This window comes from Solea solea, chromosome 15 (assembly GCF_958295425.1).
Source record: "Solea solea chromosome 15, fSolSol10.1, whole genome shotgun sequence".
NCBI lineage: Eukaryota > Metazoa > Chordata > Actinopteri > Pleuronectiformes > Soleidae > Solea > Solea solea.
The window spans coordinates 1,979,004-1,991,759 of NC_081148.1; the positions used below are offsets into that span (position 1 = coordinate 1,979,004).

At 45.2% G+C, this 12,756-nt stretch overlaps 1 protein-coding gene across 1 annotated transcript; it reads right to left on the minus strand.

Annotated features, from left to right (window-relative positions):
* Nucleotides 1–3,048: 3,048 nt before the first annotated feature.
* On the minus strand, nt 3,049–12,748 carry LOC131473629 (glutamate dehydrogenase, mitochondrial-like). Its single transcript, XM_058650980.1, has 13 exons — nt 12,223–12,748; nt 10,326–10,406; nt 10,110–10,165; nt 9,747–9,810; nt 8,833–8,927; nt 7,127–7,306; nt 6,735–6,872; nt 5,109–5,246; nt 4,907–4,987; nt 4,671–4,794; nt 4,497–4,588; nt 4,318–4,380; nt 3,049–4,191 (listed from the first exon to the last, which is right to left on the minus strand). The coding sequence occupies exons 1-13, from the start codon at nt 12,608–12,610 to the stop codon at nt 4,072–4,074; spliced, it is 1,620 nt and encodes a 539-aa protein (XP_058506963.1). The 5' UTR covers nt 12,611–12,748; the 3' UTR covers nt 3,049–4,071.
* Between the last annotated feature and the right edge of the window lie 8 nt (nt 12,749–12,756).

Here is a 12,756-nt window from a genome sequence, read left to right on the forward strand (position 1 = left end):
ATCTTGCAGATACATGTTGTACAACATCAGAAGGATACGGCCTCTTCTAACCCAGAAGGCGGCACAGTTTCTGGTCCAGGCTCTTGTCATCTCACGCTTGGATTACTGCAACTCCCTCCTGGCTGGTCTCCCTGCGTGTGCCATACGACCTCTGCAACTCATCCAGAATGCAGCAGCTCGACTGGTCTTGAACTTACCAAAATTCTCCCACACTACACCGCTCCTCCGCTCCCTTCACTAGCTTCCTGTAGCTGCTCGCATCCGCTTCAAGACTCTAGTGCTTGCGTTCCATGCTACAAACGGATCCGGTCCAGCCTACATCCAGGACATGATCAAAACCTACACCCCAGCCCGCCCACTCCGCTCTGCATCGGCAAACCGGCTTGCTGCCCCCTCACTGAGAGGATCGCAGAGGCATTCACAGAACACCAAATGGTGGAACGAGCTCCCCATCAACATCCGGACAGCGGAAAGCCTCCACATCTTCCGCCGCCGACTAAAACACATTTCTTCCAACTCTACCTTGACTAAGACGACGACGACAAAACTTACTTGAAGCTCTTTCTTACTTCTAGCTCTTATTTGTACCCAAATGTTTAAATGCACTTATTGTAAGTCGCTTTGGATAAAAGCGTCTGCTAAATGACATGTAATGTAATGTAATGGAGCAACCCTCGGGTATTTCAGACACTGGAACCTGTCGGTATTGGAGCAAAAAGACATTTGAAACTGTAGGGTTGTCTGGGCAGTATTGTAGTTTGAAGACGATTATCTGAATATGAGGCTGAACCTGGACTTTAGTTGGCCAAAAACCCTCTCAATTTGTGCCCTGGTGGAATTGAGGGCACCATTAAAGGCCTCATCTGCCTCAGTCCCTGGATCGCTGTATGGTGTTAAAAGGTAAGGAAGACAGGGATAACCCCTGTCTCCAAGGAGGATACTTTCAAACTCCCCTGCAGGGTGAGAAAGGAATGGATGTCATGTACGTGACATGACACATTGAAACATAATGAATGTTAATTTTGAGATATTCTCTTACTTTGAGCAAGCCTCTGCGCCACTGAGCTTGCCCTGAAGAATCTGGCATCATGTACCCCCCCCAGGCCATTTTGCCCCGATGTTTGTGATTAAATAATTGGCATCACAGATCATCTGTCAGCATGAAGGGTAACAATCAGTTATGCTTGAGACTACTGTTGGGACAATCGTGGCTTCAGTAGTAGGCTACATTCCTGTACATTCAGACTGTGGTGATTTCTCCGGTCCACATAATCTCGTTCCACTGGTCCGGATGGAGCCACAATTCTCACATAGCTGCAATCAACGCAGCCAAGGACATTGGGGAAGCCTATGTGGAAAAATGAAGGTACAACATCATCAACCTGTGGGCCACTTTCCACTTTCCATCAAATGCATTTGAATGTCACAAACCTGCAATTGCATAGAATGTCTCCTTGATCCGCTGTGGGTCATGATGGCCAGGGAAGGTGATGTAGATGTTTATAGATGTTAAGGAACTGCTTCAGGGCCAGGTAGACTGCTCTTACCTGTAATGTGTTTGCTCTGTGTCATGTTTAATGTATAAATATGAAAGATAACTATGGAAATTACTTTATTTAAATAAATATATTACTTCATTGCCATCTGTCTCTGTTTCCAATTAGTCATGGCCTATGACAATATGACATCCTGTACACCCCCATGTGATCATCTCAACTCCTTTGCATAATATGTGGCGATGCTGGAAATAATCACAAATGAATAGAGGACATATAATTGTTACCTCTCTGGAAACAGTTGCCTTGCTTAACTTCTCAGCATCATCAACACTGTAGAGAAATGTACCGCTGGCAAAAAACCTCAGTGCAATACAGACTGACTGCACAGTGGTCAGAGACTGGCTGCGGCGAGTGACCCTCATAATGTGTGGTTCAAGCAAACTGCATAAATACACAATGCTTTGCCTGCTGAACCCTTACCTCTCCCACAGGTACGCATCTGTGTGGGTCAACGGGTTGGTCCTGTCCTGGAAGACCCCTGGTGCTGGTGGTGGTAGGAAGGCCCGTCGAATTATCCGGGCCTCTTCATTCACTGGGTTGTCAATGAATGGGCATGCCATGTTGGAATGTCTCACTCAATCTGTCTTTCTCTTTGTCTGTCTGTGTCCCTCTCCCTCTCTTGAATGCACTGCTTAAATGTCTTGGCCTTTGTCAATTGACCTCAATTGGCTTTGCCAGCCAATAGGAGGCAAGGAGGGTGTGTGGGGGTGGAGATTGGAGGGCATTTACATCTAATTGTGGTTTGGTGTACATATTCAATCTTTTATTTTCAATGCCTCAATTTTCTTTTATTATATTTTTTTGGTAATTAGTTTAATTTTGTATTTATTTGTGTCTTATTTTTTTTATTATATTTTATTTTGGTGATAATGTTCTTTCATGTACTTATATATATTATACAATTATTAGTTTAAATCATTTCTTTAATAAATTTTATTATTTATTATATGTTTTACATATTATTTTATCATTCCATGACAGTTGTGTGTCTCTGTTTCTGTCTATTGGACATTCTTTGATCATAGATGGTGCTAAGCTTCACTTTTAGTCTGCTACAGACCAGGTTTGCCCGGCAGCATAAGTTACCATGGTTACATGGCTAGCATTCACATTAGCCACCTTGGTGGAACAGGGTTGAGGCTCAGATTGATGGAACGGAAACCTGAGCCACAGTTATGGCTTAGCCATGGTTGAGGCTTAGCCAGAGTCATAGTTTCCATGGTTACTGAGTTGGGGCTAATCTCAGCCTCTTTGATGGAACCGAACTCTCACTCATATTAGCCAGACTTGGCCATTTAAGCTTGGCTTTGCCTTTAGCCTGCTTGATGGAATACCCCCAGCTCTGTTAGTCCGACTAAGACTAGCTCCATCTTAGTCAGACTAATGTGTTTACATGACATTAAGAAAACTTAATGTCATGTAAAGACATCTGTTGCTACTGAGAACCGACCTCGGACCTGATTTATCGACAAAAACTCTCAGACACAGACTTTGTTTCAAATTTATTTCATTTTAACAAAAAAAAGCATAAAAACTCCTCCGACATAGAAAAGTTGAACTCAGGGATTTAAAGATTGTTTCAGCGACAGAGAGCAAATTCCCACTTCCCTTAATTTGACCTGGTTAAAGACTTAAAGCACAGCAGACGCTTCGCTGACGTTCCTCGGGACAAAAAAACAAATTGCATAGTTAATCAAAGTTCGTTTCCGAGGCTACATCCACGCTACTATGTTTCCGTTTTATCGTGAAAAATAATCTCCATTCAGACGAAAGCCTATGTCATGTGACCTTTTATCGTGTAAACATAAACTTTGGTTTCAAACGTTTCCGAAAAAAAATTTCTTGTTTGGCTTCACTGCCCCCACATGGCTGCTGGCAGTACTGCTTTCTTTTCTTTAAAGGTAAAAGATCTGGACGTATGAACAAAAACACATTGATCGTAAACGAGCCTCGACCGTTAGCTTCACCGCATGGATTACTATGTAGCATTAGCTTTAGCATGAGCGTCATCTACGTCGTGACATCAAAAGGAAAAGAAAAGACGACAAACATTTGGTCTAATAACGAGCTAAACAACGAGCTAACCGTTAAAGGGTCATTCTGTGTTTTTTTGTGAAGTTTCTTTGGAACTTTGAAGTAAGTTTATTTAAAAACTGTAGCTGTTCTCAGTGCAGAGGTAGACTGGCACGTTCTTGCTGATTATTATTTATTAATCAGCCAATTAAAGTTTGTGCATGTTAGTTCTCAGAAACTTTTTAATCCTATACAATTTTTTATTGAAAATATTGTATGTAATGTCACTGCAGTACAAACTTGAGGATGTGTGTGTGTGTGTGTGTGTGTGTTTTTAAGGCTTGAGTGTTTTTATGAAGCAGCAGGTTTGAAGTTTAAAGCTTGAGGTTTGTCTGGTTTCATTTTCAGAAGAGAAAAAGAAAATGTCAGCGCGATTAAAGTGAAGATGAAATCCCGAACAGGTGATGAGTAACAGACGTGGTGGTGGGCGGTGCTGGGTCTATGTGAAGGTTAGCCCCGCCTCCCTGTAAACATTGTAGACCTTCTCGATGGCGTTGACGTACGCTGCTGTTCGCAGGTCCAGACCCAGGTTGTACTTGTTAGCTGTTCTCATGATTTGCTGCCGGAGAAAAAAAGAGATGGAAGAAGAGAAATGAAGCAACTCCTGGTGCTAATGCTAAGCTAAGCTAACCACGTGCATGGTCAACACACATGAACTGGGTGTGTGTGTGTGTGTGTGTGTTACCCTGGCTGAACGCTCCATGGTGTAGGCCAGACCTGAGTGAACAATGTCTTTCTCAGATGCTCCCTGTAACAACAACGACGACAACGACAACAACACTGTAACAGCAGTAACAAGAGTAGGAGTAGTTGTAGTAGTGTGTGTGTGTGTGTGTGTGTGTTTGTGTGTGTGTGTACACTCACAGAAATCCTGGCCTGGAACTCAGATGTAGGAACGATGCTAATGGATCCTCCATGTTTTCCAAACTTCCTCTCTAAACTCTCCTGGACAGACACTGATGACACAGCAGTTTACGTTGTTACCATGTTGTGACGTTGTTGTTACATTGTGTTGCTGTTGTTGTGTTGTTGACTCACTAAGCAGGTGGTAGTTTGAGTCTCGCTCATATTTGAAGGTGAGTCGTCCGTAACTGACGTGATTCAGATTCTTCAACCACTCAAAGTACGAAACCGTGACGCCACCGGCGTTCAAGTACAAGTCCTGACCAAGGAGAGAAGACAAAGAGGGGAGGTGAGGAGGGGAGAGGGAGCGAGGAGGTGAGGAGAGGATGTGTGTGTGTGTGTGTGTGTGTGTGTGTGTGTATTGGACTTACCGGGATCACCATGATGTTTCTCTCCAGGAAGATGCGGTCAGCCTCAGGTGTGGTCGGACCGTTAGCACCTTCTGCGATGATCTGACACACACACACACACACACACACACACACACAGACACACAGTTTACAGAGGCATGATGGGAAAACAGGAGGTAAACAGTGGAGACGGTCAGTTGATAGCAGCGTGTGTGCGTCTCACCTTGGCTTTGACCTTGTGGGCGTTGCTCTTGGTCAGCTGTTTCTCTCCGGCTGCAGGAATCAGGATGTCACAGTCGGCCTCCAGCAGGTTTCCTTCGTACGGCTTAGCGTCAGGGAAACCTACGACCGTCCCGTTGGCCTGGCAACGTAAAAACAAACAAACACTAACATGGTCACACGGTTTTATTCTGAATACAAGATGATGATTTATCAATGAAACTCCACTGTTTCTCCAGCAGGTGGAGCAAGTGACCAGTTTGTAGTTTCATTAGTTAATAAGTGACCAGTGCTGACCAGTTTGTAGTTTCATTAGTTAATAAGTGACCAGTGCTGACCCGTTTGTAGTTTCATTAGTTAATAAGTGACCAGTGCTAACCAGTTTGTAGTTTCATTAGTTAATAAGTGACCAGTGCTGACCAGTTTGTAGTTTCATTAGTTAATAAGTGACCAGCGCTGACCCATTTGTAGTTTCATTAGTTAATAAGTGACCAGCGCTGACCCGTTTGTAGTTTCATTAGTTAATATGTGACCAGTGCTAACCAGTTTGTATTTTCATTAGTTAATAAGTGCCCAGCGCTGACCCATTTGTAGTTTCATTAGTTAATAAGTGACCAGTGCTAACCAGTTTGTAGTTTCATTAGTTAATAAGTGACCAGTGCTGACCAGTTCGTAGTTTCATTAGTTAATAAGTGACCAGCGCTGACCCATTTGTAGTTTTATTAGTTAATAAGTGACCAGTGCTAACCAGTTTGTAGTTTCATTAGTTAATAAGTGACCAGTGCTAACCAGGTTGTAGTTTCATTAGTTAAGTGACAGTGCTGACCAGTTTGTAGTTTCATTAGTTAATAAGTGACCAGTGCTGACCAATTTGTAGTTTCATTAGTTAAGTGACACTGCTGACCAGCTTGTAGTTTCATTAGTTAAGCGACCAGTGCTGACCAGTTTGTAGTTTCATTAGTTAAGCGACCAGTGCTGACCAGTTTGTAGTTTCATTAGTTAATAAGTGACCAGTGCTGACCAGTTTGTAGTTTCATCAGTGAAGTGACCAGTGCTGACCAGTTTGTAGTTTCATTAGTTAATAAGTGACCAGTGCTGACCAGTTTGTAGTTTCATCAGTGAAGTGACCAGTGCTGACCAGTTTGTAGTTTCATTAGTTAATAAGTGACCAGCGCTGATCCATTTGTAGTTTCATTTGTTAATAAGTGACCAGTGCTAACCAGTTTGTAGTTGTATTAGTTAATAAGTGACCAGTGCTGACCAGTTTGTAGTTTCATTAGTTAATAATTGACCAGTGCTGACCAGTTTGTAGTTTCATTAGTTAATAAGTGACCAGTGCTGACCAGTTTTTAGTTTCATTAGTTAATAAGTGACCAGTGCTGACCAGTTTGTAGTTTCATTAGTTAATAAGTGACCAGTGCTGACCAGTTTGTAGTTTCATTTGTTAATAAGTGACCAGTGCTAACCAGTTTGTAGTTGTATTAGTTAATAAGTGACCAGTGCTGACCAGTTTGTAGTTTCATTAGTTAATAAGTGACCAGTGCTGACCAGTTTGTAGTTTCATTAGTTAATAAGTGACCAGTGCTGACCAGTTTGTAGTTTCATTAGTTAATAAGTGACCAGTGCTGACCAGTTTGTAGTCCTCCAGCTCTTTGGGGTTGATACCGTTGGGGTTCCAGATGCTTCCGTCGAGTTCTGCGACTCCGATGCACTTGGCTCCAAAGCGATGAAGGTAACGCATGGAGTGAAGACCAACGTTACCAAAACCCTGCAGAGAACAGAGAACATGAAGATGAAGGGTTCCATTGACCACACTGACGGCGCCTACTGCGACCACGCCGCGCTGACGTGAACACACTGACGGTGTCCGCGCTGACCATGACCACCCTGACTGCGCAGGTCCTCTGACCACAGGTCAGCTTCTGTTTTGTTGTTGTTGACGGCAGAAGAAAAAAACGACGACTCTGCTCTCATTGGTTCAAACACCGCTGGGCTGTGACAGTGAAGGGGGGCGGGGCTTACCTGGATGATGAAGGTCTTGTCCTGGAAGCCGGGACACATGCCCAGCTGGCTCATGTAGGACGCCTCGTTGATGAAGTTCTCGATGCCGTGGAAAACACCGCGACCGGTGGCAGAGATCCGCCCGTGGATTCCTCCCTGACTGATGGGTTTCCCTGTGACGCAGGCGTGAGCATTGATGTCCTGACGACACACGGAAGAGAGAGCTTTCAAAGGCTTTCTTTTATTCAAAGCTTAGTTCAGGGGTTTAGAAGTGACAGCAAAAACCAGACAAGCACATGTTCAGTGAAAACAAAATGGCTGCCAGTGGAAACACCAAGAAAACTGATTTTATCCACTTAACAAAAGAATCCATTTAAAGTGGACATATTATACCCTATTTCCCCCATTAAAATAGTTCCCTGGTGTCCTAATGAACATGTCAGTGACATGCCTTGGTCAAAATACCATAAGGATGAAGCATCATAGCAGTTCAATAACCCTGCTAAACCCGCCCCTTTCAGAACGCTCTGTTTTCGTGCATGGTCCCTTTATATGCAAATGAGACACAGGCAAACACACACCCACTTCTTCCAGGGGGTTTCTGATTTGTCCTCTTTACAGCGCTCACTCGCTCAGATGCTGTTCCCTCCCCCTCCCTCCACTAGTTCTCTGACAATATCAACATGGCAGCGTGCGCAGAAAACAGCCAGAGTGCCGTCACAGGAAGAGACGTCCTACATAAGGATCGAGCCGAACACTGACCAACTGTAAATCAGTTAAATACACTTAGGGACAGCACAGCTGATCGCCAGCGGCGCGCGGCGGCAGTTTAGGCAGCTCGCCGCTGGCGATCAGCGGTGGTGTCCCTATGTCTTTTTAACTGATTTTCACAGAGAGTGCAGCACCGCTGATCGCCAGCTGCTGTATGTGACTGTATCAGACTGAGTCTGTGCTCCGGTTACGTCGGTGAAATACGGTCGCTGACTAAATACGGCGACCGCTGGCCGCAGTCTGATGTGAAGTGGTGCGAACACTCAAACACATGTTTGCTGACTTTATCCGGCACATTAGCTTCATATATCAAATCCTCTGAGGCTGGAAGTTTGTGTAAAACACTGTGCTCCACTGTGCAGCCACCAACAGCACACTTGTCCCTCCACGTTGACATAATACCGCTCTTCCTCCCTCGCCTGCACTCTCGCAGGGACAAGGTGGAGCTAAGGTGGAGCTAAGGTGGAGCTCTCGAGGTAAACTTACTGGTGGGCGGTAACATTAATGGTGAAATGCGCATGCTGCCGTCATAAGTGCAGGGAATTCAACATCGCATGTTTTATGGCCTATACTTACACTAAGAGGGACCATGAAAACATGACTGAGTATTCTTCTTCCACACTTTGGCGACTGGTAGGGCCTCCAGAGTCCCAAATATAAGTATTGAAATGGTTAAAAAGTTGATTTTGCATAATATGTCCCCTTTAAGTCTCTGATCTCTACGTCACATGATCACGCACGATTGACTGACAGCAAGCCACAAAACACGTCATTCAAATACTTTACACAAAACTATCAGAGGCGGACCTAGATCACTAAATAATATTACAAGTTAACCTTACTGGTTACTCTTTAAACTGGATTGTATGACAAAAGTCTTTTATTCAGTGGCAGCCATTTTGATAAGCGTCTGTGTCTCAGGCTGCTTCTCAGCAGCAGGTGGCGCTGAGACTCACTTTGTATCCCATGGTGGTGGCGAAGGTGTCGGCAATCCAGGACATCTCCCTCTCCCCTGTGCTCATGTCTGGAGCCGGAACATCGATACCAGGCCCTGCAGAAACACACACACACACACACACACACACACACGTTTAAACTTCCCGTCGGGTTTACGCTTAAACTTCCCGCCGGGGTTACGTTTAAACTTCCCGCCGGGGTTACGTTTAAACTTCCCGTCGGGTTTACGATTAAACTTCCCGTCGGGGTTACGTTTAAACTTCCCGCCGGGGTTACGTTTAAACTTCCCGTCGGGGTTACGTTTAAACTTCCCGTCGGGTTTACGATTAAACTTCCCGTCGGGGTTACGTTTAAACTTCCCGCCGGGGTTACGTTTAAACTTCCCGTCGGGTTTACGATTAAACTTCCCGTCGGGTTTACGTTTAAACTTCCCGCCGGGGTTACGTTTCAACTTCCCGTCGGGGTTACGTTTAAACTTCCCGTCGGGTTTACGATTAAACTTCCCGTCGGGGTTACGTTTAAACTTCCCGCCGGGGTTACGTTTAAACTTCCCGTCGGGTTTACGTTGAAACTTCCCGTCGGGTTTACGTTGAAACTTCCCGTCTGGGTTACGTTGAAACTTCCCGCCGGGTTTACGTTGAAACTTCCCGTCGGGTTTACGTTGAAACTTCCCGTCGGGGTTACGTTTAAACTTCCCGCCGGGTTTACGTTTAAACTTCCCGTCGGGGTCACGTTTAAACTTCCCGTCGGGGTTACGTTTAAACTTCCCGTCGGGTTTACGTTGAAACTTCCCGTCAGGGTCACGTTGAAACTTCCCGTCGGGTTTACGTTGAAACTTCCCGTCTGGGTCACGTTGAAACTTCCCGTCGGGGTCACGTTGAAACTTCCCGTCGGGGTGGTGTCGTTCACTCACCGATGAAGCCTTTCTTTGAGAGCTCGATCGTGAACCTCCTCGTGATTTTCTCCAACTCAGCGTCCTGAAAAACAACAAACACACAAATAAAGTTCAGTCACAACACTCACTGATCATCTCATGTGATCATGTAACACGTTAAACTGAATCTAAATGCCAACGTGCTCATGTGATTGTTTGTTTTGTTTTGTTTTTCTGCTGCAAATGAAATGAAGGAGCGAAGCGCGAACACACTCATCATGAGACACAGAGAGAATCCCTCATGGTGGCGCTACAGCATCCACAAACTTGTGCAGTAGTGTTTAATATGTGTTTTTGTGTATTTTCTTTGTGTGTGTGCGCGTTTGTGTGCGTGTGACTCACAGAGTAATTCTTTGGGTTGATCTTCACTCCAGCTTTAGCTCCACCAAACGGAACATCTGGAACAAATTCAGCTCATGTCAAAACCACAACACTCTTTAAAATACTACATGTGTTTGAGCTGTGACGACAAAGTCTGGACTCAAACCTGTCCGGGCCTGGTTTTAGAGTTAGGTTAAAGGTCTGCGTGTGTGTGTGTGTGTGTGTGTGTGCGCTCACCGACCACAGCACACTTGTACGTCATCAGTGAGGCCAGAGCTTTCACCTCGTCCATACACACGTCTGTACTGTAACGAATCCCTGAAACACACAAGATCATTAGCTGCAACAAAACCCTGAAACAGTTCAAATGTCTGATTTTGTCACTTCAGTGTTTGAAATCCAACATTCAGATTGACGTCAGTGACACAAAGTGACCACACGAGGCAGCAGAGGAGCAGCAGCTCCTGTGTCCCCGCCAGCTAAAATCACTGATTTTCTCTCTTGACTTTGGTGTGTGACAGTGAGTGGTTTACAAAGGTCTGTCTCAGAGTGAGATAAAGACATGAACACGTTCTAAAGATAGACCAACAGTTCACATTAGTTTCTTTATTTGATAGTTATTTGGACTTAAGTGGACTCATTCTTCATCCTCAACTATCCCTTTAATGTCCTGCAGCTGCTTCGGTCAATGTTGCTTTAGATCAGCGTCTGTGAGGCTGCGAGGAAAATAAAAACACAGAAAAACTGGAGAGTTCAGTTTGCAGCAGTTAATGAGTGTGGGCGGGGGCGGGGGCGGAGCCAGCGCACGCACACACACACACACACACACACACACACACACACACACCTGTCCACACACGTCCCTTTAAATGCAGCTCAGAGACATGAGTGGAAAAACTCAAATCTCACCAGAGACAGAAAGTAACTTTAATCTTCGTCAAACAGTAAACAGGAAGTAAACAAAGACGGTTGATTAGAAACCAGCAGGGACATGGGGGAGTCAAAGGTCGCAGACGCGCTCAAAATGGCGTGTGAAGAGCCGTGAGTCAGCGTGGGTGTGGTCGTCCATGACACGGGAGGAGTAGCTCAGAGTGTCCTGATCCATGATCGTGTTAAACCAGTCAATCTTCATATGATTCAAAAATCTCTGACTCCGCCCACAGGACAAAATGTTTCAAAATGAGATTGACACACCCTTTTAGCTCCACATCAGACACAATCTGCATCCACACTTCCTGTTTACACCTGACCATGGTGTAAACAGGAAGTAGCCAAGACAGTGATTTGTTTTTTAGAGCTTAAAACATAGAAAACCCAGCTGTTTCAAAATAAAAGTCTCCATTTCTGTCTGTCCACACTAAAACGCAACACTGTAATTTTCAAAATAAAAGTCTGTTTCTGTCCGGCCCCACACACATTAACAGAGTAGCTGAAAGCGTTGCTTGTACACGTGAAGCGTTTTTTCTCTGGACTTTGGTGCGGGAGAGTGAGCAGACTTAAAGCTGTTGTTATTCTGCCTTTGTTTGTTCTTTGTAAACAGAAACACACACATTTGTTTTTCTGTCCTTCATCTGAACACAGACCTGACTGAGGGAGCGTTTGTGTGTATACAGCAACAGAGCAGGGGCAGGCGGAGACAAGAGGAGACACAGAATCACTAGTCCTGACCCATAAGGCTGTGAGTTAGAATAGGAGTCTGTGTTCGCTGTGGGATGACAAAGACTGAGTGTCTTCACATGCTTGACTTTGTCTCCCAAAGTTTGTCTTTTCTTTGTCCTCAATTTATCTGAGTTTTCATTTTGTCCTTAGTTCATCTTTATTAATCCTGTTTGTAGAGATCTTCCGTTTGTTTACGTTTTGTCTTATGTTTGTTGTATGTAGTTATTAGTACAGTGACTGTCCTCAGTGTCCTGTCCTCAGTGTCCTGTCCTCAGGTAATAATATGATTCATGTTGTCAGTACCTTTAGTTTTTAAGATTCCTATTAAAGTTTACCATGTTTTTTTTTTAAATAATAAACTGTTGCATCGTGTAATGTTTTGTAAAAACAAATTTCTTGGATCGCGATCATTTGTTTGACTTTTTTTTATTATTACGGGACCGGGACCGGCATCGGGACTGTGTGTCAGGCTCACCTCCCTTGCACGGTGTCCGGTGCTGGCTGTGCTGAGCCCGGTAAGCCTCGATTACCTCCCACTCTCCGTTGTCTCTCTTCAGGGGGAAATTGAGGCTCAAGACGTGGTTACACGGTTTGATGACACGCAGGATGCCACGGACCGTCTTCCGCTTCTGCTCGGAACTGTCCCGGCTCTTCAGATCCTCCACCAGCTTATTCTCCACGATCGCGGCTCCGCGGTCGAAGAAGCCTTCCACCATGGTGAAGAAGTTCGGGTCGTCTTCCTGGTCCGCGACCTGACTGTATCCGCGGTGCCGGAGCAGGGACGCGGACACCGGCAGTGCTGAGTCAGCGGCCAGGAAGGAGCCGGCTCCCCGGCTGAGCAGCTCTCCGAAACACCGGTACATGTTCGCGTGAGTTCGGGGGCGAGGAAGTTCGTGGTCCCGGTGAGGTGAGCGGACTGGACTGTGGGGGTAGGGAAGCGTCGGTGAAGACGAGGAAATGGAGCCGAGAAACTAAAGTTGTTGCACGGCAGCGACGGCTCCTCCTTCCC

Excerpts from the sequence above, each read along its gene's own strand:
- LOC131473629 (XM_058650980.1), bottom strand. The coding sequence starts at position 12,610 with ATGTACCGGTGTTTCGGAGAGCTGCTCAGCCGGGGAGCCGGCTCCTTC. Across the intron at positions 4,988-5,108 it reads CCCACAAGGTCAAAGCCAAG|ATCATCGCAGAAGGTGCTAA; the intron begins GTGAGACGCACA and ends TGTGTGTGTCAG. Across the intron at positions 4,795-4,906 it reads GAAACATCATGGTGATCCCG|GACTTGTACTTGAACGCCGG; the intron begins GTAAGTCCAATA and ends CTCCTTGGTCAG.